We start from the raw sequence: 27,156 nt of genomic DNA on the forward strand, positions 1-27,156 counted from the left end.
AGGAAGGAAGGAAGGAAGGAAGGAAGGAAGGAAGGAAGGAAGGAAGGAGAAAAATAAGAAGTAAAAGTCCACTTTGCCTTTCCAAGTGCCTTCTCACTGTAGTATAGCAATAATTCTAAACTTAGCATAACAAATTCCTTATCAGGAATAATAGTCATTCTGTGTAAAATGCATTTAGTTTTGACAGGTTTAGATAGGTTTTGTTGTGTTTAGTATTTCTATCTGTGGGTAGTGAAGCATTTACTTATGATGCATACCTATAGTAAGCATTTCAATGGACATTTCCAGGGAAATCCCTTTCTCTCATATTCTCCCCAAATTCATTGAAATGCCCCTAGTAATACTGACATCCAAATTGCATCATACACCCTGGCCCCTCTTACCTAGTGAAATTAAAAATCCTTTGTGAGTACATATTCTAATATATGGTTTATGAAATACAATCTTCCCTTCTGTATAGCCTAACCAAATAGAAAAATAAGGCAGTGAACTGAAGCTCACCACCGTGTCATACAAGTTGTGAATTACCAAATGGCAGTGATTGAAGCTATTTTTCTGTACCCATCAAGTTATCAGCACTAATGTTTAATGAACAACTAGTCTGTTCAGACAAAGTAAATAATCATTAAATCTTAAAGCTGAAAAGAGATCTTGAAAGACAGCTAGCAAGATCCTCAAAGCCGATAGTGACTAAAATCAAGTCCAGGGAGGTGAAAGTGCTGAAAATCAGAGGCTCCCCAGCCTCCTGCATCAATAGACCAGGAAAAAAAAAATGAGGAGATGCCACTGTGGAAACAGAAATTTCATTTCTCTGAATATGTGTCTGTCACAGTGTTCTACAGGTTGAAGCCCTTGTTAAGTAACTACATGGCATTTAGCCAGTGGGAGAATGTGGCAGAATATCTATGATCTTGCCAGGATACACGTTCAATGAGATATAAATTATTAAGCATCAGTTACCACAAGTGTAAAAGTATGTTAAATGAGGTTTTCTAAAATACAATGTGTTCGCATAAATCTAGAGCCATGTGATCACTTACTGGAGGTGCATGATTCTATTTCCTGTGTTCTGTGAACAAGGGATTGTGTGCTGAGCTTGTCCACTAGGCCACAGATACAAAGGTCCACTGCATTTTCCAAATTAATCACATACGTGACCAGATGTGCCCTACTGAGTTGTACAAATAAATCACCAATTCCTCCCCAAACTAAAGAATCTGGCTTGAAGAGTTAAAGACTCAAAAATATTTTATGTCCCAATATATAAGAATAGTAAAATAAATGTGCTAAAGTAAAAAGTAGATAGGATATATAACTTTGAGTAATCTCCCTCTATGATATTTTTTGAAGTATGAAAGCGGCGTTCTCAGTTCTAAAAATTAATTCCACCATAACACTCCTGGTGACTAAATTGGGCAACAAGTAGGATATTCAAGCCTAAGGAATGTTGTCTCCTAGCAACCACAAGAGTGAGAACCAGAGATATACAAAGGATACTTCAAAAGTCTGCAACCCCACGAGATCAAAGATCAAAGTCTTAAAATTTAAAAATTTATTTCTTTAAAGAATTTTTCCAAATGAGAAAATGTTTACTTTCCCTACTGTAAGACACACCAGGAATAAATCCCCATAGTTATAGTCCATGCATCTGTGGTATAAGGATGTTATAGCTCACCTTGAAAAGCAAAAATATATATATATATACAACCAATCACTAAACACTCCTTATTGTTAAATTTAGCACAACTCAGAACTCAAAACACGTGGAACTGGGACTCTGAGTTTTCAGAGGTGTACAGTTGATTTAAATTCTACTTTTATTAAAGAACAATAGAGATTCTAGTTGGGTGATGAAAGTTGGTTATTTGGAATTGCAAAGCAGTATCAGCTCAAGGAGGCTCTCCACTATAAACCCAGTGATTACATTTCATAAAAGAGATTGTGAACCGACATATAGAGAAATTTACTGGTTCTAATGGTTCCTAAACATAGGAGTGAGGTAGAGAGTAGTTTTGGAGTCTGTTTTTAATTTTAACAGAATGCAACGAGCTCGGACATTTTTGGTCTTCACCCGCCCACCAAAACAAACACATCAGTCATCGTTATTCCATCTCTTCTTAAGAATGACAATTACTTAAAGAGATAGATTGCACAAAGGTTGCTGGATTAAAATAGACAATAGTATGACCGGGTTTCGCTGTCTGTACAAAATGAAAGGTCTGAGACCAGGTTAGGCCTTTAAACACAAAGACACCTTCAGAAGTTCCAGTTATGGTATTACTCTGCCCATAAAATTAAAAAAAAAAAAAACCTTCATAGGAAAATGTAGTGTACTATATATGTCCTCAAACAGAAAAGGATGTCAATTTCCTAAACAATTCAAACTATGTTTTACTCTTTAAATTGGGTATTTATACAGCCTAGTCTACATAATTTGGAACTATTCTAATTTAATCTTCCAAATTAACTGGTATTATTTGTTTCTTAGGGGAAAAAAAGTGATAAACTATTATTTGACCAAATACATTTTATCACATATTAAAATCCTCACAGGCTGAATCTCTATAATTTTAAAAGCAAAATTACCAAAAGTTAATTTTATGATGTCAAATATATATGTAGAAACATAAGCATTATGGCTAGCAAAGTCTATACACTATAATATTATTTCAGAGTATATTTTAAGCTGATTATCTTCTATATTTTAACCTTATTTAAGTGTTTTCATCTCTTCTTCTATAACTTATTTTTATAATAAACCCAGGAAGAAGTAACTTTGCTTTAAGTATTGCGTTTTTTGTAGATATTTGCTGGTGTTTTTTACTTAGATTTAGTCATGTTTTTAAACGCAAACTTTTCTTAAAAATGCATAAGTTTTTAAAATCACCCTTTCTTCCAGGAAAGAGACTTTACAAAAGTTAGTCCTACTTCATGAACAAAATAAATTATTTTATGCTTAGATATTTTGAGTTATGCATAATTCTATTCTATATATTGCCATGATCCTTTCCCAGCATCTATGCTTGGATTAGATGAACTCTGCCCAAAGCCATGATGGAAGCATTTGCCTGCTAATTTGTGTAGAACAGTCTATTAGAAGGCAGAAGGGTGCTGAGGAACACTAAATGTGGTCCCCGTGTCTACAGAGGGAACTCTTTGTGTCCCTCCCCATTTTGGTACTCTGTCACATTCACAATTTCTCCCAGTTTCTTCCATTCTCTCCTGGCTTGTTTATGGGGTGATAATTAGATAAGTCTGATGGTCCTGCTTGCTTCCACTTTGACATCAATTGCACTCCATACCTGTGATGGCACATGGCAGTGGCGTGACAAAGGCTCTCGTTAGTCTGGCTTATCAGAGCAGCTTGTTTAAAATCCTGAAATAATGTTATAAGCTTTTGTTAATTTTGCAACATTATTTTATGTGCTATCTTAAACTTCCTTCTAACTGTGATTCCACAATGACACAAGCATTAAGATACACATCTTCCTAAATACATGTGACACAAGCATTAAAATACACATCTTTCTAAAACTTTGTATTTTTCTTGTAGCATCACATCAAATAAGAACAGATGAAACAAAGGAAACCTATTATTGTAGACTCACTCAGAATCTCGTACCACTGGTCTCTACTCAAGAATGGAGATTTTTTTCCTATGGTTTTGCCCTGCAATGGGTAATGAGGTATCTATCTCATTTACTTTCTTTCTATTGTTTATTCCCAGTGAACTCCTCTGGAGACTTCTCTATCTAGACAGAAAAGGAAATGCACCTGGAGAGAACCTTTGATGTTACATGACTATAGGACAAACAGGCATCCAGGTTGGGGAAAGGGCATAACCAGGCCTTCTGTGTGGATGAGCTGCTGGTGCCTTTGGAATCCACACTTCTGGCGAGAAATCGTCTCTTGTCAAGGATCCATAAGCACCCCTGCGAGGAAGAAATGGAAACTCTAATCCCCAGATCTGAAGTTAGGGAAGTCAGCTGGGAAGGATCCCAGTGACCACTAGAAAGAGGCTGTTTAAAAGCATTCGAAGGTCTAAGTCCACAAGAGATCATGCCATGGTAGCCCAGAGCTCTTTTCTCTATCAGGCCCCAGGGACAGTGTCTGAAGCTCATGACTCTTCAAAGTCCTAGAGAAATATTTGAGGCCTGAAGTAAAATAAGAAATTTAAATTAAGAAACTATTTAAATATATAACTGTAAAACAAAATATTATATCATGTCAACTGCATGATATTTACATATGTATTAATACATGAGATGTAGATTGATTAGTGATTGCTATACTATAGGAAGGGCTTCTGAAAGAGTACTGAATCTATGAAGGAATGAAAATAGCACTGCTTTTTCCCCAGAAGACTGCTTCAGCAGGAATCTTCCTTGACAGTGTTTGTGATCTCACTTGATCAAGCAGAGCAGTAGGGAATATTACACTCTTCTCTGGAGTGGCAAAAGGAAACCCCTCCAGGCTTCCTTCCTGGAAGCCAGACCTTGGAACTCTGCAGCCCCAAAGGACACTACCCAGCCAGAAAGGAGCTAATCAAAGCCCACACTCTCCCTCTCCCTCCCCGCCTCCTCCCTTCCACAAAACCTCCCTGGCTATGTCAGAGGGAAGAGGTTGACTGTCTTTGAAGGGTAGGATAAATTTTCTGCTGTGATTGGAGGTGGAAGAGGGAGTAGTAAGGTTAATCTGAGCACTCAGAGATCCTGCTGGAGGAGGCAGTATTAGTCACAGACCAACCTGTAGATGTGGACACCCCACATTGATTCAAGAAGCATATTTGATACCAAATGGAAGTACTTAGAAGAAAATTTTTTTAATTATTGTCTAACCAAATATAATATAATAAAAATGCTTCCAGACATCTCTCTAGGAGGATTTTTTTTTTTTTTTTTTTTGCTAAAAATAAGGAAAACTTCCAAGTGTAAGTGAGCTTTATTACAAACATTCCCATTAATTTTGGAAGTTTCAAGGATGACCATGTAATTTAAAAGGCTAAAAGAATTTAGTTTTGTAATCAGATGAAACTTACAAAAGTGAACTTGACTCTATATACATAATCATTATTATACTACATGGTAATTAGGCAGTAATTATCAACAATAGACATAAAAGATGACTAGTAGCATTACTTAGAATAAAGTTAGCCACTGTTATTTAATATTATAAATTTTCTCTTCTGCATTAATTATCTCTCTAATATAAGGATGATAAATAACAAACCACACAGCCACTAATATGTACCACATAGAATAGAATTTAGCAGTCTCACACTACCACTTCACATGTCTCCCCTTCTCTCATCAGCTCTATATACCAGGGGTTGGGGACCCCTGGTATACGAGACATAGATCTACATCTCAATCTCAATCTACATCTCAATCTTACATCTCAATCACAGCAGGAGGTGAACCACAGGTAAGCATTACTGCCTGAGCTCTGCCTCCTGTCAGATCAGCAGCAGCACTGGATTCTCACAGGAGTGCAAACCCTATTGTGAACTGCGCCCATCTAGGTTGTGTGCACCTTATGAGAATCTAATGCCCCATGATCTGAGGTGGAACGGTTTCATCCCAAAACCATCACCCCGCCACACTGCCACCTGAATACCCTGAAAAAATTATCTTCCATGAAACTGGTCCCTGGTGCCACAAAGGTTGGAGGCCACTGCTGTATACTTATGACAACTTGTTTGTTTTAGTCGCTGTTTCATTTCCCTTAAGCTTTGATCCTTGGCTACCCATTTATATTTAAGTTTGAGGGATTTAGATCGAGAATGGCAGTTTGGGGTGCCTAAACATCTCTTCTCTACTATCTGTAACCTTGCAGCATTATATCTTTTTTTTTTAACCCTTTACTATTATCTTGGTAGGTTCTCAAGAGGGAAAAGACGAAAACAAATGTTCTTAACCCATTAACTTCTGGTTAACTTAGCCATAACTTCACAAACAATCCCAGTCGAAATGCTTCCTGAACAAAGTGTTCCTATGAAGGGCATACAGCTCTCAACTAACTAATGTTGTCAGCACTCAGGCTACTCAGCTTCTCTGTTCATCAATCTTTCCCACTAAGAGTGTTTTTAAAGATTCTACTTTCTCTTGGTTTTTCATGCCCCTGCTCACATTGTTTTTTAGTTGTTTTAATTAATTTTTTAACTTCACATAGAGAAAAATTGAATTTTTTGCTTTCAATTTGTGTTTCTGTGATATATCTTTTCCAGCTTTTTGTTGTTACCTATCTATATCACTATATGTAAAATGTGTTTCTGGTTGCCAAAATATAGTTGGCGCTTTTACAAAATTCCAATCAGACATTTTCATGATTTTCATTGTTGTATTTTGACTACTTCCATTTAATATAACTACTGGTGTGGCTGGATTTAGGTCTACTATTTTATTATTTCTTTTCTGCTGGTTTTCTCCATTTCTGTTCCTCCGCTTCCCCTTCCTAGACTTATATGGGATTCTTTTAATATTTTTTAATATTCCATTTTAGTTTAGCTTCTACCTTTTTGACTGAAGAGGTCACATTTCAGCAGAAACCTAAATGAAACAACGGCATGAATCATACACAGATCAGGAGGAAGAGTACTGTATGCACAGAGACTCGCTCGTGTAAAGGTCTTGGGGCAGCAAGGGAGCCCAGCATTTCCAAGGAATGGCAAAAGGCCAGGGTGGCATGACTAGTGGAGAGAAGAGAATGTTTGACGATGAGATCAGAGGTGAGCAGCAGTCATATCAAGTAGTGTCTTGCTTGGTCACAGTCAAGAGTTCAGATTTTATTCTAACGGTGATGGAAAGCCATCAGAGGGTTTTGAGCAAATGAATAACTTGATCTGCTTTATATTTTTAAGAGATTTCTGTAGCATCTGTTTAGAGAATAGCATGTAGAGGGGCAAGAGTGGAACCTTAAGCCAGTTGGGAAGCTACTACAGTAGTCCAGAAGAGAAATGATTCAGTTCTGAAACCTGAGTTCTGCTCTTGCCCCAGTACTTACTGGTTGAAAGGAAGATAGCAGTGGCAATCATGAGAGATGATTTAATTCAAAATATGCTTTAGTGGTAGAGCTGACTGCACTTGCTAATGGGTCAGATGTGGGGTGTGAGGAAAGAGAGGGGACAAGAATGACTCTCCCTAGACCATCAGCTCCTCAAAGACTGGAACTCTGTCTCATTTATCTCCATATATTAATGCCAGTGCCTTGCCTGAAAGAAGATAGAATTTGGAATTGAGGTCTGAGTTCAGATCTTACCCCGGTACTTACTGTGGAAAGGCCTTATTTAACCTCTTTTGAATACCAGTTTCCTCCTCTGTAAGTTACAATTATAAATTGTGCAGCATTGTTGAGGACCCAGTGTGTAGCAAGTGTGCAACAGTTGTTTAGTGGTTGCTTAGTACTAAATAAATCTTTATACAGAGGATAACATGGGCCCTGCATTTAATTCTCTAACAGCTGCAGTCCCTTGTTCCCCATCTCCATTATCTCACTCTCTCCACCTCAACACTGTTGCTCATTGTTTTCTTGCCTACCACAAACAGGGAGGTTCTTTATTTCCATCTACCTGAGGTTATACCTAGTGACACAGCTCAAAAATATTTTTAATATATCAAAAAGCTTAAAGATCACATTTATTCATAGCATAAACTTCCTCAAAGGTAAATGATTATGTTGGACAGAATCTCAAAAAAATGACTACAGAAATAGAAAAATAATCATCTTGGGAGGTGAAAAGAACAGGATGTACTCCACTCCATAATGTTATGCTGCAGTTCCTCAGAGACAAAGAAGCGAAACTGTTATTATTTAACTATATACATTTCAACTTGCTATTTAATTTTTACCTCCTGTTTCTTATTCTAAGAGTTACAAACAGACAATAAAAATAAGAAGTTAAAAATGAGGATGAATTTTGTTTAATTATTCTTTAATGAAATACATTTAAACTACCTGTTTCTTTTTAATACCTTGCCTATGCTTTTTTCTACTGTGATTCTGAACGCCTGCCACCGCTAACTTAAAAACCTGTTACCAGTAGCCCATTCTGAGCAGCTATTTCCTGCCCTGTTTGAAACAGATTTATTTTGCTATATTTGCAAAGGGAAAAGAGGAAAATTTTGAGAAAGTTACCACTAAACAGCAGAGTACACGTTACAGGAATCATTTGATTTACTAAGTAACTTGAGTTTTGTCTGTACTCCCTTAAGAGAAGTGATGCTCTTGATCAAATTAGAAATGTCTAAAAATGTATTGGCTGTTTATCCATAATCCAAACAAAGCAAAAATATACATTTTTTTCACAGAGTCTATTAGTCATTTCAAGTATTTTAACAGAATTCTTGCTAAAGTTAAGCTATCACTCATTAATATTGCCAGTTGATAATAATAAAATCTTGTTCACTAGTTCTCAGAAGTCAATGTGCAAAGTCAAGTGGGTTCTTTACATAACAGGAAGGCTTACCTCTAATGCAAAGCCATACTGGTCTAGTTCTACGTAGATGAGTCCACGATTAAGGAACGTATTTAGTTTTACAGTTTCTGTAGCATCAAGAAGCAGCACAATTCCATAATCTGTTAATGCCTAAAAATAAAATAATCATTTGTAGCATAGATCAGCTTTTTAGAGCCTGAATGCATTGGCTGTGGACAAATATATTTATGTCCAAACTAGGACCCAATGGTTAGTTCTTCAATTTGTTTTATAATTTATGGCCAAAATAACCATATGTTAGATTTAAAGGGTACCCTTAGGCAAAAAGTATCATGGACACTGATACTTTTCAATAAGCAGTGCACACTGTGCTTGCATTTCATGTTTTACCTGCAAGTCACCCCATACATTTTCATTGGTGTATGGGCTGGAAGAGAAGGATTTAGCACTCTGCCCTGACTCGGTAGTTTCATCAAATGACCATTAAATATATAATTTCTTTTTAGTGTTTTATTGTTTTCCTTGCTGAAATCTAAGCTCTATGAAGCCAGAGCTTATCCATTTTGTTCACTGTTTTAAGCCCAGTAACAAGAATCAAGCCTGCACATACCATGCATTCAATAAATTTGTATCCAATGAAAAAATCATGACTCAATGAAAATAGATCTTAATAAAACTAACAAATAAGCACTTGTATGAAAGTTATCTCAAAATATTTTGATAAATATATTCATTTTTCTAAAAGACACATAGTGTAATCTGAGAATCAACTCAGACCCTTCTCCATTACTTTTACCTTATTTTGTTTTTTTTTTACATTCACTGACTAAACAAGATTTTACTGGTTTCTACTCTGTACCAGGTACTAGAAGCATTCTAAACTTGGGTTGGAGCTGAATCTCTTAAACCATTTTCCTACGGAACATTCTGTCCAAAAGAGCCATATGGTCTGATCAGAAAAGGGCTAAATCTTATTATGCCTGTAGCATCTGCCAACTGAAAATGACAAAGAGCATTTTATATTTGCTCATTTGCCCTCCTCTGGTGCTTCCTAATGTTGGGTGCTCAAGTGTCTTTAAAAAATGTGTAATTAAAGATCCTATAGGTATGTTATGGCATAATCATAAATAAAAATTGCCAGGACTATAAAAATAAATAGTAATATTTGTCAAAAAAGAAAAAAACAAATCTAGAATATTAGCCACAAATTGTCTAACATTTTTCTTTTACTAAATTACATTATGTGAAACCAGTATGATGCCTTGGAGATCCACTGAGCAGCTAAATCTGCAACACAAGAGGAAATAAAAACTGGGAAATAAGATTTTGTAAAGATCAATGAGGGTAAGAGGTAGGGATGGGAGCACACAGGTTTTGATTAAGAGGAAGGGTCAGGGCCTTGGCCTCTCCTGGATTTGTGTCATGCCTCTGTTAACATTACTAACTCCTCGATTTGGAGAAAATTACTTAACACTAAGCCTTAGCTTCCTCATCTGCAAAATTGGCGTGTTAAAAATTCATCATATTGTTACAAGGATCTACTTAAAAATGTTTTGATTGTATCTCAGTGAAGCATTTAGCTCAGTTCCTGTCACACAATAAGCCCTAAATAAGTGGTAAGTGTTCAGTATTTTTATTAATATCAAGTGTTAGAACCAGAATTCATCTTTCCTTAGTTTTTATGAAACTATATCTTGGGAGAATGCCTAAGTGCATTTTCTGCAGAAAGTTACTTGGTTTTTCTCAGGCTAGGGATGGCAGGAATGCTGAGAAACAGGTGGAGGAGGACACACTGCTTAATGACATCCAGTCCACATGCTGGAGGTCAGACGGTTTTACAAAGCCACCTAAACACTGTTAACCCAGAAGCAAACAAATTTGTGGACAACAATACAGGTCACTAACTCCCTCCGTGCGACTTGGATGGTTTTTCGAACCTCTCCCTACTTTCATTTCCTCATCTGTAAAGTTAGCAGATTGGATAAAATGCTTCAGAGTCCTGGCAGCTCTGAAATCACCATTATTTTATTATCATAATTTAGTTTTACTTGATTTAGGTAGTTTTGCATTTTCTTTATTAACAGGGCACTGGCTCTTTCACATATCTGAGGTAACAAAACAATGGGTGTTCCCTCCCCACCCCAGCCCATTGTTTTCCTATTCAGGGTTACCTTTCCTGCAGGAATGGGGTTGGGGAGGGAATCCTCAACGGCCCCTGTTGTGCAGGTCACTCTAATAAATGATCTTTCCATCAGCTCCTAGCATCTTAACAATCCCCTTGTTAAAAATTAGCTATTCATTTATCAACATCTCTGGAGGAAACCTGATAATCTGGTTACCAAGAATTTTACATCCTCTTAGGTAGAGACAAAGTTTCTCAACTTCCCTTCTAAAGCTTGTACATTTCTAAATTTCTAAATGTTTTAAACAGATTTCACTGTCCACGTTTCACAGATTGGGGAGTGTGTGAACATAGAACAGCAGGAATGTGACCTAGCCTTTTAAAAGAATGCGTCATTTACTACAGACATGGGCAGGAATAAGGAGAGGGAGACAAGTAACAGAGGAAGAGGATGGGACACTATTCTGAGAGACCACAAGACTAGCTGCTCCCCAGTGAGGAATCCTCATTGAAAAGGGACCAAACCACAGAGAGAAGAGAGAAGGTAAGATTACAAACATAAACAACAGTTTTGCTCAGGTAGACGCTGGATCGAGACAAATGGAAAAAAGGTTTGCTGCAGCCCACAGGCCTTCAAAACACCAACATGGCACATATATACATATGTAACAAACCTGCACGTTATGCACATGTACCCTAGAACTTAAAGTATAAAAAAAAAAAAAAAAAAAAAAATATGGGCCAAACCTGGTCACTGGTCCCTGGAGCTGAAAACCATCACTCCATACTCCGTGCTACATGTGTGGTCTGAGGACCAAACAAAAGAATGCCTACACAAACTGCTGTAGGTAACATTAAAATTTTGAAACCACGATATTGCTAGTGATTGCTACTGCTTTAAAAATTCTGCACTTTGGGAGGCCGAGGCAGGCGGATCATGAGGTCAGGAGATTGAGACCATCCTGGCTAACATGGCGAAACTCCGTCTCTACTAAAAATACAAAAAATTAGCCGGACGTGGTGGCAGGTGCCTGTAGTCCCAGCTACTTGGGAGGCTGAGGCAGGAGAATGGCGTGAACCCAGGAGGTGGAGGTTGCAGTGAGCCGAGATCACAGCACTGCACTCCAGCCTGGGCAACAGAGTGAGACTCCGTCTCAAAAAAAAAAATAAAATTCTGCATATGGTAGAAACATTTATTCAAATGATAATTATGTGATGGATTTAATTTATAAATGCCTTTAAATGCTTCTATAAGCATTATCAACTTAATTTTTCATTTGACTTCTTTCAGAAATTATATAAGAAAATTTGGTGAGCACCAACAAAGAAATTAAATATTCTTTGAAATGTTTCTTTGGTTTCTCAAGTTTTATGTGTGTATTTCCTAGGAATTCCTTTTGAAAATTCTAGCAGAAGTAATAAGAAAATACTTTATAAATGCCTTAAACAAATTTACAAATGCTTTAATGTGTTGTTTATTACATGTTTATTGACTGAAATCAACAAGCTATTAAATGCATGTTATTTATTAAACACTTTAAACACATTGTTTACTAAAATGGTCATCTTACCATTTGAAGTTCCCTTATCTTGGTGTAACATAATGCTCTGTTATAAAATGCTATATAACTATTTTTATCCATGCTGATAGCTGTAGTTAAATCTGTAATTGCTAGCTTATAAGTCTAAAAAGAAAAAAGTAATTACATGAGAAAGGAAAATCATAATGGACTGAAAATTAATCATAAAATAAATTCTTGTTTCTATCAGAGTTTTTGAAACACACATTTAACCATTCCTTGTATCATCTGTGAAATTAACACATTGAAGCTAATCTTTCATAGAGTTAATTAAGAAAATCTCCTGGTAGAAATTATCATTATAGTTTCTCTTACCTACAAACAAAATTAAATATATCAACAACTTTAATTTAGGTAAATATCTTATTACCATTGTTGGTATATGGCAAGGAGAAAATTATACTTCTAGGTAAAATAAAATAAAGCCAACCATATTAATGCAGCAAACATTCACCAGTGCTCGCTTGCTTCTGTCATTGTGACTGTCATATCACATAATCATCATGTTTTCTACCCTTGTTCTCTTTTGCTTCCTCTTTGATTCTTCTCTGATACCTTATATCATCCATTTCTATAGATAGTAATTTTCATGGAATTAACACATAATGCAAGGTCTTACCTTTGCTTTAAGGTATTATTTGTAAAAATTTCATATAAAATAGCTACAAAGATCAGAAAAGAAAAGTAGAGAGAAATAAAGTATTCAGTGAAGTATCACATATCAATGGTACTGCTCACAACTTTTAACCCAGTAACTTCTGTTTAAGAACCAATCATAAACCCAAGCAGCAATTTTGTTCTCAGATGTATATAACTATATTACTTTAAACAGTAAAATAGTAAAAATTTTAAAAACAATCAAAAAGTTCAACAATAAAGTAATTAAAAGTAAATTATGGTGGAATATTATGCAGTCAGCAAAATACTATCTTCAAAGATTAAGTGTAAAAAGCAGGGCACCACACAAGTTATATAAGTAGCATAGTCCAAATTTTGGAAAATATATATCATATTTTATGAGGAAACTAAAAGACTAAATACAAATATGACAAATGCACTCAGGAATTATCATTGATGGTGAGATAATAATCCTTTATTCCCTTCTGTATTTTTCCAAATTTTCTGCAATGAATATGTGCTACATTCTTAATAAAAATAAATAATAAATGTTATTTAAAATGTAATGTAAAAAATAAATACCATTATTTTGTGAAAAAAATATGAATTGGCAAAGTGTAAAGTTTTCTATGTAGTTCTGCCCTTCATATCACAGTGATTCCCAACCACAAAGAAAAAAAGTAAGTGAGTCCCCTGCCTAGCATAAGAGAGTCTTCCCACCCTAAAATTTCAGTAAGCCAGGCAGGATATGGCCCTACCTTGTTGTAGTATTTCAGAACTCCTCTGTAGAGATAGGCACGTACGCTCTCAGGGTAAATTTTTATAGCCTTGTTACAATTCAAGATTGCTTTGGAATACCTGCCTTTTAAGCCATAGAATGCTACTCGGCTTAAATATGCCTATTCAGAGAGAGAGAGAGAGAGAAAGAAAGCAGGAATGGGTGCTTTAGTAAAAGCACCAATTCTACCAAAATATATGATACTTGGAACAAATCTATGCCTCCCAAAGAGGGTATTAAAATATAGTCTTTTAAAAAGATTTCTTTTATTAGAAAAAAAATTTCAAATGACACAGAATAATTGAAAGAATGATAAACACCTATCACCTGGAGTTAATAATTATTAACATTTTGCCATATTTATCTATTTTTTTCCTGCACTATTTGAAAACAGGTTGTAGATATGGTAATGCTTTACCCCAAGTCCCCTAGTATGCATCTCCTGTGAAAAAAAGACATTCTCCTACATAACCACACTGCCATTATATATCCAAGATGATTTATAGAAATTTCCTAAAATCATCTAATATTTAGACCAGATTCAAATTTCATAGATTCCTAAAATCAAGGTGCAATCAAGCTTCACCTAATTTTGTGTTGTCTGTATAGTCTATTGAAAGATAGGAATCTATGTAACATCAAAACAAAAAGTAAGTAAAATTAATGAGTATATAAACTTTAAAGTATTAACAGCCACATTGATATATTAACAATATTTACATACATCACATTCACATATACATTTATATATAACATCACAATATCACTGATGGAAAGAATACTTTTAGTTTAAGGAGAAATACAGCTATTTGGATTATCAAAATACAGTTAAGTGAAAAGTAGGTATAAGAAACTGATTGGTGCTAATTAATAACAATGGTATATAAGAGATTTAATAGTTTTACCAAAATTAACACTAAAAACATCTATTTAAATACCTGGTAATGTTTTGGATTGAGGGTAATGGCACGATTAAAATCCAGAATCGAGCTATCCTTGTGGAGTTTCACTTTACAAAGCCCTCGTTGATAAAAGCTTTCTGCAAAATCTGGATTTGCTTTCACAGCTTTTGTAAAAGAATCAAAAGCCTACAGGAGCATATTGTCAAAATGCAAACCATTTAGTGATATAATATATTGTTTTAATATGTTAATTAATTTACAGTATATAACTATTGTTGAAAAGTTTCACTCTATTTTTGGATTATTTTAATATATTTCTCCTAATGGACCTCATGGAACAAACAAAACTAATATTTAGAAACAAGTAGAGATGATTATTATAATTAAAGGTCTTATTCCCAGACTAAGGTCTACATAATCCATATTGTTAGATTACAATATTTTGGGTGGTATAATTTTAATTGTTATTCAGATTTTGTTTCTTCAAAGGAATCACAACTAGCACATTTATTTTCCATTAGGATCCAGCAAATGCATCATTCAGAACTTCAGAACAACAGAACTCTAAAAATTTTCCCCATATTTTAAAGCAAAGCTGAGTTTGCTCTGGTTGTTCAAAAGGACTAAAAACATGTAAAATATTTGTGATTTGTCTCATATTTACTGGAATTTCTTAATAGAACAACTAATCAAGTGCACCTCTTTTTTTGTGTATACCAATACCAATTTAAAACACTGTCCACTCCATGAACATAAGAATTAGAATGATGTGTGTGTATTTGTGTGTGCGTATGTGTGTGTCTGTGTGTGTCTGTATGTGTGTGTGTGTGTCTGTATGTGTGTGTGTGTGTGTCTGTGTGTGTCTAGAGATAGAGTTGTAGAATATCCAACATTAGCCATCAGAAAGTATCAATTATTTTACATATTTGTCATATCAGTGATAATTTTGAAGTAAAGAATTGCCTAAAATCACCAAAGACTGGATAAATATGTAATAATTGAATCAACTGTTTTTCAGTGTATCTGGCCATCTTAACAAACCGTTTCAATCTGATTTGAATTATTCAATGATCAATAAGAAAAGCCAGAATGCCCTAATCTTTTCCATTTATTCTACATTATGTTAAAGCATTTAAAGTACTTAAAATTTAATAAGTGAATTCATACTAATGTGATAAAATTATTTTACTGTAATAATTTCCTGCAGTTAGATTTATTGTTCTGGTGGGAAACATACATTAATCTTTAGAATATTGTTGACAAACAAGCATCAAATAAAACATGTTGGTTAAATAAAACAATGTCCTAGGTGTTGCAGGGTGCAGACTGACTATAATGAGCCAAGCTTCAAAAGCAGCTTTGGACCAGTTGCCCACTGTATAGGTGGTCTTCGGAAACAGAATTGCATACAAGCAACCAGTCTCTAAAATTACAAATAATCTATACTCCTAAATACACGAAATACCATTTGTAAATTGCCTTCCTCCATATAACAAAGACCCAAGTTATACAGACAGTCTGCTGAAATTGCTGTGGTGTTTGGTCCTTTATCGGAATGAGAAATGACATCCAACGCCTTCTTAAGCATTTTCACAGCTTCCTATAATGATAAAAAAGCAGGGAGGGGGCAGGAAATGTTTCTTTCCACTATTGATTTAACATTACAGCCTTATATGTTAAAAGGAGCACAAGCACACACCTCTACTCTTACTTTATTTGGGAACAAACAGACCTGGTGAAGTTACAGGTCTTGTCAGTACACTACAGGAAGAGAATCCAGTTCAGAAGTCTTACCCTCATGAGTCCCACCCAGATGCCTATCCTACAAGCCAGTACTTAAGCAGGCTTACGGACATGGATCTTTGGAACTAAAATTTGTAAATTCCAAAGGCTATACTCAAGCTTAAGTCAGGCTTAAATTTATAAACTAGTTTATTGATAATTTCCTAATAATTTTTCTGAATGGAATACTGGGAAGCTACTAGGTAGTAAAAGATCTCCACTGATAATATCTGACATAATTGTAATCAATTTTTATTGTGTCCTGCTGTCCTCTTAATAGGGTTTTATTGGCATCAAAAAAATAAACCACCTCCAAAACTCACCCATTTATTTATTCAAAATACTCAAAAGTCTCATTAATGAAAATGTTCAAAATAGTCAAAAGTTTCAATAATGAAAAAGTCTCAAATGAAAAACTGAAAAGTCTCATTAATGAAAAAGAAATGCCATTTAATACTTAACTACTCCTTGTATATCTTTATATAGAAAGTCAAATAATTGTTACTGGCCATACCATCTTCTTAATTGTATTAAATTGCTAAAGAAACAATGAGATTTCACTTGGATATGCAAGTGTCCTTTATGGCTTCTATCGAGCATTAGCTCTATATGTTTGCAAGTCACCCAGCATCCCTCCTTCTGTCCTCACTCTCAGCACATGACCTTGCCTAGAAAAAGTGGATTATTGTCTCAATTTCCCCCCTTTCTACTTTTCAATGAATCTATATCTTCATTCACTTTCACCTTTTTCTCTCCTGTCTTTGAATTGCTTTTTCTCATTCCTTGCAGGGCTAACTCCTCAAAAGCTGTCCTTGACCCCATCTCCTCCTGCCCTACCTGAGCAACCTATTACTTCCTTTCTCGTTTGGATTTCTGCCCCTTCACTGACTCCTTGAGTCGAAAAAACTTGTCTACTCAAGCCTTCCATCCCATTTAAATTAAAGTCAACACAACTTCACTTCCTCCTGCTTCCCCATCTCTCTCTCTTTCACTACTTTATGGTGTCATCTGAGGGACATCTGCAGAGGCTTGCAGATAAGTCATCTTTATAGTCTGCAGAAAGTACTGTGGCTGCTGTGTGGATAAAAGCTTGGAAGAGTACAACAATGCAGCTATATAATTCAAGAAAAATTTTTTAAATTATATGTTCCAAACCAGGATAATAGCCATAGAAATAAAGAAAGAAAGTGGATTTGAGAAGTATCTAGGAAGTAGAACCAAGAGAATATATATATATTAACATCACTATTTATTACTATATTTCTATAGTATATATAAATACTATGTATCACTATTACTAGAACCAAGAGAATATATATATATATATACTAACATCACTATTATATTAACATCACTATTTATTGGGTGGAAGAGGGTAGCTGATGGTGACATCAGGTATCCAGCTAAAGTCACAGGGGACAGCCTGGGAGGAGGAGATTAAAGTAAATATAAAAAAGCAGTCCTCAAAGAATACAGAGACCAAAAACTCCAAATGTGAAGAAAAGAGTAGACATGATCCATACTGAGAAACGATCACAGAATCTGCAGTAAGAAAGCCAATGAAGGCCGGGCACAGTGGCTCACACCTGTAATCCCAGCACTTTGGGAGGCACAGGCAAGTGGATCTCCTAAGGTCAGGAGTTCAAGACCAACCTGGCCAACATCGTGAAACCCCATCTCTACTAAAAATACAAAAATTAGTTGGGCATAGTGGTACGTGCCTATAATCCCAGCTAGTCAGGAGGCTGAGGCAGGAGAATTGCTTGAACCCAAGAGGCAGAGGTTGCAGTGAGCTGAAATTGTGCCACTGCACTCCCACCTGGGCGACTGAGCAAGACTCCATCTCAAAAAAAAAGAAAAGAAAAAGAAAAAAAAAGCAAATCAATGAAGCTAGCAAGAGTGCTTGATTCCAAACCAGAGGTGCATTCATTTTCTATCACTACAAGTCAAATTACTACACATTTAGCAAATGATAGTAACAAGCATTTATCACCTCACAGTTTCCACAGGTCAGGAGATTGGGCATGGCTTAACTGGGTCCTCTGCTCCAGGTCCTACAAAGCTGCTATCAATGTGTCAGTTGAGCTACATTCTCCTCTGTAAACTCGACTGGGAGAATCAGCTTCCAAGCTCATTCACGTTGTTGGCAGACTTCATTTCCTTGAGACTCCAGGACTGAGAGTCCCAGTTTCTTTTTTTTTTTTTTAATTTTTATTTTAAGTACCGGGGTACATATGCAGGATGCACAGGTTTGTTACACAGGTAAACATGTGCCATGGTGGTTTGCTGCTCCTATCAACCCACCACCTAATTATTAAGCCTACCATGCATTAGCTATTTTTAATAATGCTCTGTCTCCCTCCACCCTTCTTCCTACAAGCCCCAGTGTGTGTTGTTCCCCTTTCTGTGTTCATGTGTTCTCACTGTTCAGTTCCCACTTATAACATGCAGGGTTTGGTTTTCTGTTCCTACGCTAGTTTGCTGAGGATAATGGCTTCCAGCTCTGTCAATGTCCCTGCAAAGGACATGATCTCATTACTTTTTATGGCTGCATAGTATTCCATGGTGTATATGTACCACATTTTCTTTATCCGGTCTATCATTGATGGGCATTTGAGTTGATTCCATATTTTTGTGTTTGTGAATAGTGCCACAAGGAACATACACACACATGTATCTTTGTAACAGAATGATTTTTATTCCTTTGGATATATACCCAGTAATGGGATTGCTGGGTCAAATGGTATTTCTGCCTCTAGGTCTTTGAGGAATTGCCAAACCATCTTACACAATGGTTGAAAAGTATAAAAGCATCCCTATTTCTCTGTAACCTTGCCAGCATCTGTTTCTTTACTTTTTAATAATCACCATTCTGACTGGTGTGATGCAAATAAAAACCCCAATAAGAGATATCAGCTTGCTGGCTGTTGGTTGCACTCAGGTCCCAGCTGCCCACAGTTCCTCACCACATCACTCTCTCCACAGGAAGTCACAACAAGGCCAGCAGGAGAACCTCTCTCTCTTTACTCTGCTAAGAAGGAAGTCTTATATACTGCAACGTAATTGATGGAGCAACACCCCACCAATTTTGCCATATTCTATTGGTTGGAAGCAAGTCACAGGTCCTGCACACACTCAAGGAAGGGGAGGAGGTAACATAGGGTAAGATTTAGAATAATCTTAGAGGCCAGGCGCGGTGGCTCACGCCTGTAATCCCAGCACTTTGGGAGGCCAAGGCGGGTGGATCACGAGGTCAGGAGATCGAGACCATCTTGGCGAACATGGTGAAACGCCGTCTCTATTAAAAATACAAAAAAAATTAGCCGGGCGTGGTGGTGGGCGCCTGTAGTCCCAGCTACTCGGGAGACTGAGGCAGGAGAATGGCGTGAACCTGGGAGGCAGAGCTTGCAGTGAGCTGAGATCGCGCCACTGCACTCCAGCCTGGGTGACAGAGCGAGACTCCGTCTCAAAAAAAAAAAAAAAAAAAAAGAATAATCTTAGAGTGTGTCTACCAGATGACTCCAATGATTTGGCCCCCAGTAATTCAACATTCTTGCCACATGCAAAATATGTTCCTCCATTCCAAGGTCCCCCAAAGTCTCAGCTCATTATTGCATCAGCTCAACATCTAAAATTTCATCATTTAAAGCAGGTCCAAGTCTAGATGAGGCATTCAAGTAAAATCCACCAGGTCCCACTCGTGGGGCACAATTCCTCTCCTTCTGTGAACTTGTGAAATTAAAGAGAAAAGGCGTCTGTCCCCAAAACACCCAACATACAATGGTGAGATAGGCATAGAATAATATCCACAGATATTCTGGTTTAAAAGGGGAAAATGGAAGATTAAAATGAGCCACTGGTCCATGGCAGTTCTGAAACACATTTGGGCAAATGCTCAGTCTCTTGATTAGGTTTCAAAACATTTATGGCCCTTAGTATCATCCTGTGGGTTCTTAGTCTTGCCTTCTGAGTCCTTTTTCCTTTTTTATAAAAGGTTGTACATATTTACAGCTGAGTTGTTTTATTAACCTACTTCCTGCCAGAATGATTTTGAGGTCTGACAGCCTTCTTTCGTTTTATACTCTGTTTGAGTCCAAATTATCAGTGTTTATAAAGAAATAATTCTCTTAAAAACTTTGGGGATCTTCCATGGATTTCACAGGGATTCACTTCATTAGACAAAAGCCACATCCACTATTTTCAAGGAAATTCCTTCTCTACTTTGGCCTCCTGTTGAGATGTCTGAGGGGCAATGCCCTTAAGCTTCTAGAGATCCTCTGGTTTGGTTAAGAAGATTTGTAAGGCATGTCCTTAATCTCTTGAAAGGAAAGAGAACTAGTGTGACTGAATACTCTGCCCTCATGATCCTTCTAAGATCTTAGCAAAGTGCTGTCCAGCCACACCTTGTCCTTTTCTCTTGACAGTGAATTTTATCCTCTTTTGCCATCTGGAGAAGTTGAAAATTTTCCACATAAGCAAGTCCTGGTTTATTTTGTTTAACAGTTCTTATCTCTCCTTTCTCACACTTTACTATTAGAAGCAAAAAGAAAGCTGGCAGCACTGTCAACACCTTGCTTGGAAATTATCTTAGTTGTGTATCCAGGCTCTGAGTTAGTAGTTCTGCTTTCCATACAACTATATGAGAAAATTTTACTAAGCTTTGAACCACTAAATAAAAATAGTAACATGTTGCTCATTTGCTTCAGAGTCCTCAATGCTAGTGTCTTTAAAAACCAGGTATCTACTAACAGTCTGTTTGAGGTGATTGAAGCTTTTTCTGTCATGTTCCTCAAAATTCTTTCAGCCTCTGCCCACTGCTTGATTCCAAAGCTGCTCCTACATTTATAGGTATTTGTTATAGCAGCACTCCATCTGTATTATTTTCTTATTGCTGCAAAAAATAAAAAATACCACAAACTGAACGCTTTAAAACAACACACATTTCTTATCTCACAGTTTCCAGGGGCCAGGAGTCTGGGCCTAGCTTAGCTGAGTCCTTTGCTTAGGGTTTCCCAGGCTTCAGTCAAGGTGTCAACTGTGCTACATTCTCATCTGAAAACTTCTTTTCTCTTCTTTTAAGCTCATTCTGATTGTTGGTGGGTTTCGTTTTCTTACGGCTGCATGATTGAGGGTCCAGGCGTCTTATTGGCTATTGGCTGAAGATTGTCCTGAGGTCCATGAGGCCACAGCAGTTCCCCGCCATGATACCCTCTCCACAAGCAGTTCATAGTATAATTCTTTGCTTTTTTTTAAGGCCAGGAAGGGAATTTCTCTCTCCAGTCTACTACATAACGTAATATAATCATGGAAGTGACATCCCATCATCTTTCCCATACTCTGTTGGTTAGCAGCAAGTCACAGGTTCCACTCACACTCAAGGTCACACAAGGGCACAACTTGTTGAGGGTCACCTTATCACGTGTTCATCACAAGAGGAAAGAAACCAGATTGTAGTGAGCAGCAGAATGAGTGGAAAGTCAGGAAATGAAGATAAGGGATATAAACAATTTTGCAAGATTTGGTTGTGCCAGAGTAAAGAGAAAAAAGCCAGTAACTGGAGAGGTCAAGAGAGCAAAAATAAAGGTTTTTTAGTTTTCATACTAAAGGTAGTTTCTCATGATTAAATGCTTACAAAATGAAGCCTATAAAAAGTCTTAAAATGCCCAGGGAGAAAAAAATAGGAATAATAATGGCTAATGTTTATTAAATGTGTGTCATGTACTAGATATTAAAGCATTAAATAATCTTTCAAAGAAACATCCTTATGACCTTTAGACAAACTCATTCACTAAATAGAAAAGAAGAAATACTCTCCAAATAATCTTATAAGATCAATACTCAAATCCCACAAAACCAATCTCACTCATAAATATAGACACAAAGATCCTCACAAGCAACTCAAATTTAGCAATGTCTACAAAATGATTATATATTCCGATCAAGTTGGTTTAACCCAGGAATACATGGTTGGTCTAACACTAAACAATGTCATAGATTATTTAATTTCATATGTGACATATAATCTGCTACATTAACATATTAAAGGATAAAAATATAATAATCGTTTCAATACCTGATGAAAAATAATGTGATAAAATTCAAAATGGAAACAGAAAGGTTATGTAACCTTTACTTTGTTTAAATTATCTACAAAAATCAATCCCAAACTTCACTCTTAGTGGGGTAAACTTCCTTTAAAATTTGGGAGAAAATAAGGGTGTCTTTGTCACTACTTTTAGTCAGTATTGTCTTGGAGTTTCTAGCCAGCACAGTTAGACAAGAAAAAGAAACAGAATACATAAAAAGAAAGGAAAAAAATAAAACTATTATTATTTATAGATGACATACTTTCCTAGTTATGAACCCAAAAGAACAGACCTAAATATTTTCAGAAATAAGCAAGTTCAGCAAGGTGGTCAGCTATTAGGTAAGTATTCAAAAATCAGTTTTATTTCTACAAGCCATCAGCAAACAGAACATTTTTTAAAAAGATGCCCTTTATAATAGCAGCAAAAACTATGGGAAAAAAACCTAGAAAACTAGGAAACTTTTAGCAATGAATATGTAAAATCTATTCGAAAGAAAAAGTGAAATAAATGGGGAGATACATCATTTTGACCATAAACTAAAGACTTCAATATCATAAAGATATCAATTCTCCCTAAAATAATCTAAAGATTCAAAATTTCAAGAGAGTTTTTAATGGACCTTGGTCAAGCTAAATTTAACACATATACGGCAGAGTAAATGCTGAAGAGTAACCAGGAGTTTCCTAGAGAAGAATATGGTGTGGGGACTTGCTCCACCAGATATCAATAATTTCAATGAGGTTATAGCAATTAAGACATTGTACTACTGGGCCAGTAATAGAAAAATTGACAAAAGGAACAGAACAGAGAACCTAAAATAGCGCATGATCCACACATATGTGAAAACTTGTAATAAGATAGATGTAGCACTGCAGATTTTTGGGTTAAGAAGAACATTTCAATAAATGATACTGAAACATTTAAATACCCATATGGATAAAACTGAAATTTTATCACTCTCTCATGCTAAAAAAGAATAATCTTAAGATAGAGTAAGGTCTTAAATGGAAAAAGAAAAACTTAAACTTTCCAAAGAAAATAGGGAAGAATATCTTGACCTTGGAGCAGAAAAGGGCTTCTTAAACAAGATATTTTTAAAGACGCCCTGATGACAAATTTTAAAATAGACATATTCAACTACATTAAACTTCAGAAGTTCTGTTCATCAGAAGACACCGTAGAAACAAAAGACAAGCCACAAACTGTAAGAAGATACTCAGCACACAATCAAGGATTAGTATACAGAATTTATATCTTAAATAACTAAAATCAACAAGAACAAGAGAAATGAAAAATGTGTATAGCAAATTGATAGAACAGGAAATATGAGTGGCTTATAAACATAAAATTATAGATTCTCAACCTGATGCTCAAACTGAGAAGTGTGAATTAAGACCACGAGACATCAATTTTTATCCACCAAATTGGCAAAAATAAAGCCTAACAATATCAATTACTACAAAAGATGCAGATCAACAGGAACAGGAATATACCTACACTTCAGGTGGGAGAATAAATTGGTACCACCCTATGAAACAATGTGTCATTTCCTTGAAAGTTAAACATTCACATTCTCTACATACCACCAATTGCATTCCTTGAAATATATCCTGGAAAACTACTCCACACGCTGACTGAATACATGAAAAAGAGTATTTAGGGCAGCCCTGTTCTTAAAAGGGGGCAATAAAAAAAGAGAGAAAATAACCCAAATGTTAATTCACAGAAAAATAAATAAATAGTATGACTTAATTTTGTGAAAAATATTTAAAGTGGTATACTAAGCACAGTATATACACTTCATTAATAGGTTTAGTAAACATTACTCAGAGGACTTTTCACCTTGGTTCTCTTGGCCTTCATTTGAACTTTTGCTAATAGAGCATACATGGTCATCTCAGGTCTATTCCAGCTGATTCCATCCAAGACCTCAATGGCCTTGTCATGGTTTTCACAAAATGAATAAATGAGGGCTTGCTGTATAGGACTCAACTCAATGAGACCTAAAAGGGAAGGAAAGTTTATCAATATCTTTGCCAAGTATCAAGGATTCTGAATATAATTATTCTAAGGGAGTAAATGAATAATTTGTCTTTATAATATGAATTAACAAATCAACAAATTATAAAATTAACAAATTATACTAAGATCTATTTACTACCAGTAACCAACAAGACATTCCAATTACAAACAAAAAAGAGAAAAATTGTAAGCTTAATATTTCCCATAAAAATCTCTCTCACAAAATTCACTGCTATGAGTCATTTTACTAATTGGCAATGTACGATAAAACTAAAGTTTCAAAATCTAATTTGATTTTCAATTGAATCCTTCATGCTATTTATACATAACTATTGCAAAATAGCATAAAAATTTTAAATACTGAAGTATTTCTTAAAAGTTATAATTAATTATATTTACCTTTGTCCATTTCTGCTACTTGATAAATAGTAAACTTTGCAAGATCATAACATTTCATCATAAGAAGATATTGTCCTCTGGAAGAAATAATTGATTTTGACTCCAAGCAGCTAAAAATAAACTTTCTAAAATAAAGTTTCTTATAATCAGTTACTTAAAATTTTACAATATATTTATTCTTATTTACTTATGTATGCATTTAAAAAGTGAAAATTATAGACATTTCGTATAATCTAAATACATCAATTAGCATAGTGATGTGATGAGGAAACTTAGGAAATGTAATGCTGAAAGAAAAATACCCAAATCTCTTTTTGTAATTATCTGTATTTAAAATGTTATACTTTTTGCTGAGAAATCATTAAAAGATAAAGTTCAAGGCATATACAAGGAAGGAGGTATTTACATAAATTGCTAAAATGTGGTTCAAGGACAAAGCAAGCCCTTATCAGTAAAGCATTGTCTCATTCCATTTTCCCAGGTCTATAAATCCTTAAAAGATTATATTTTTGATAGTGATAACTCATAACTTGCAAAGGATATCTTTATAGAAAGTTCTACTACATTTGAAATACTGCATGGAAGTAGGCAGTACCCGTAGAAATGGTATAAAATTCAATATGTCATTTCTTTTCACTGAATTAGTGGAGGTTTATGTATGGTACATATGCTTATGTTTGATTGTGGACATAATCAAAACAATTGTTCAAAATATGTTACCTTACTCTTATGAGATATGTAATAACTATATGACTAGTTGCTTACAAAGGTCTCAAAGAATATAAACACTAAACAGGTATATTTTGATGCAAAGGTAGAGCAAAGGGAAAAATCTGGTTATCTTATGCAATAAACAATCTTAAAGTTTAACAAACTGGCTTGCTGGTGGGGAAATGGCAATTACTGGGAGATTAAATGTAAAATGGGGAGTCTGAAAGGTTCAAGAGGGAACTGAAGATCCCCATTCAATTTCTCTGATGCTAAGTTATCCCAGGAAAAATTCAGTTTCTATGCTCATACCTTCTTATGTATAATTGGATTCCATCTGGCTGAAGGTGGATAGCACGAGACAATTCATTTACTGCATTTTTCAATTTATGCAACTGTTGAGTGATAAACAGAAACTTAGCTCCTAATAATACCAGTTGCTTCCTTTCTGATATTTATCCTCTGTCACCCTTTCTACAGAAATTTTGCAGGTACATCTCCTAACATACATGTTTTTCTTAAGAATCAACAAAGCAAATAGGTTACAGAGAAGTGAAAAGAAAAATTTATGATATACTCTTAGTTTTTAAAAATCATCTATCTTTAATTTTGAATAATAATTATACATATCCACATATACTATTTCACACAAATGTGATTATATAATACATTCTGAATTGTGTGCATGTTTGTGTTCTCTTTTATCATTTAGCTTTCAGTTTTTCTCCCTCAACCCTAACAACTTTTTCAGTTAACCTGATCCATCTTAATCAAGTAGCATGCAGGCCAGGCTCGGGCCTCTAATTCCAGCACTTTGGGAGGCTGAGACAGGAGAATCGCTTGATGAGGCCAGGAGGTCAAGACCAGCCTGGTCAACATAGTGAGACCCTGTCTAGACAAAAACAATAATAAGAATAAAGACTAAGAAATAAAGTAGCACGCAAAGGAGGGTAAGATAAAAACTAAAACTATATTCCACTTAAAAACAAGGGAGGAAGAACAGGCCTGCACAAAAATTAAGTAAATGAATGAATATAACAAAATAAAAAAATGATGAAAAGTAATCTGTTTAACATCAATATATAATGAAAAGTAAACATTAATCATTCCCTTAATACTGGTCACAGAAACTGAATTTGTACAAATTTGGAGGCAAAATCAACTACCATTGGAAATATTGACAACAGAGCACTCTACAGACCAGAGCAAAATTAACCTGGGACAACCAACCAATCCTTTTATTGTTATCGCACAATGATGCAAAGAAGCAAATGTACAAAACTAATTTGTGCATGGAAGCGGCAGTACCTGTAGAGATGGTAAAATGTTTGGAGGAAATGGTGGATGGACTCAAAAGAGGGAACAGAAAAGGAGGAAGTTTGAAATTTGTTAAAACAAATCGGAAAATTTCTGTGAAACTTCAGGCCTGCTGCTTCCTAAGCTAACACTATTCAGGATGGTGTAATTAATAAATCATATAGTCATATGTCCACATTGCTACACCTATTCTACCAACCATACATGTCTATGCATTGAGGAAACCCTGACTTAAGACAAATGGAGGCACATTCTCAGATCTCTACAAGCTTCCCTGTGGTCCAGAGACATTAGACCACTACCAGGCAACCTTAGATTAGATTTACCCTGGAGGATGAACCCACATAATGGGAGTATGTATTCTTATACATACATACACAAGGGTTTATTTACAATTGTTTTATT

The 27,156-nt window shown here is 35.5% G+C and overlaps 1 protein-coding gene across 2 annotated transcripts in view; it reads right to left on the reverse strand.

Annotated features, from left to right (window-relative positions):
• The window catches only part of TTC6 (tetratricopeptide repeat domain 6), a 217,135-nt gene that overhangs the window by 21,708 nt on the left and 168,271 nt on the right, over positions 1 to 27,156 (reverse strand). The window contains exons 20-28 of one of the 2 annotated variants that reach the window (XM_023189672.2): positions 25,747 to 25,829; positions 24,727 to 24,803; positions 24,148 to 24,308; positions 15,900 to 16,034; positions 14,471 to 14,620; positions 13,513 to 13,653; positions 12,128 to 12,241; positions 8,465 to 8,584; positions 3,303 to 3,376 (exon numbers count right to left, since the gene is read on the reverse strand). In XM_023189672.2, coding sequence (XP_023045440.1) covers positions 3,303 to 3,376; positions 8,465 to 8,584; positions 12,128 to 12,241; positions 13,513 to 13,653; positions 14,471 to 14,620; positions 15,900 to 16,034; positions 24,148 to 24,308; positions 24,727 to 24,803; positions 25,747 to 25,829 — 1,055 coding nt within the window. The remainder of the gene's footprint in view (positions 1 to 3,302; positions 3,377 to 8,464; positions 8,585 to 12,127; positions 12,242 to 13,512; positions 13,654 to 14,470; positions 14,621 to 15,899; positions 16,035 to 24,147; positions 24,309 to 24,726; positions 24,804 to 25,746; positions 25,830 to 27,156) is intronic. The other variant, XM_031935777.1, reaches the window with a different exon arrangement.

This window comes from Piliocolobus tephrosceles, chromosome 6 (genome assembly GCF_002776525.5).
Source record: "Piliocolobus tephrosceles isolate RC106 chromosome 6, ASM277652v3, whole genome shotgun sequence".
NCBI lineage: Eukaryota > Metazoa > Chordata > Mammalia > Primates > Cercopithecidae > Piliocolobus > Piliocolobus tephrosceles.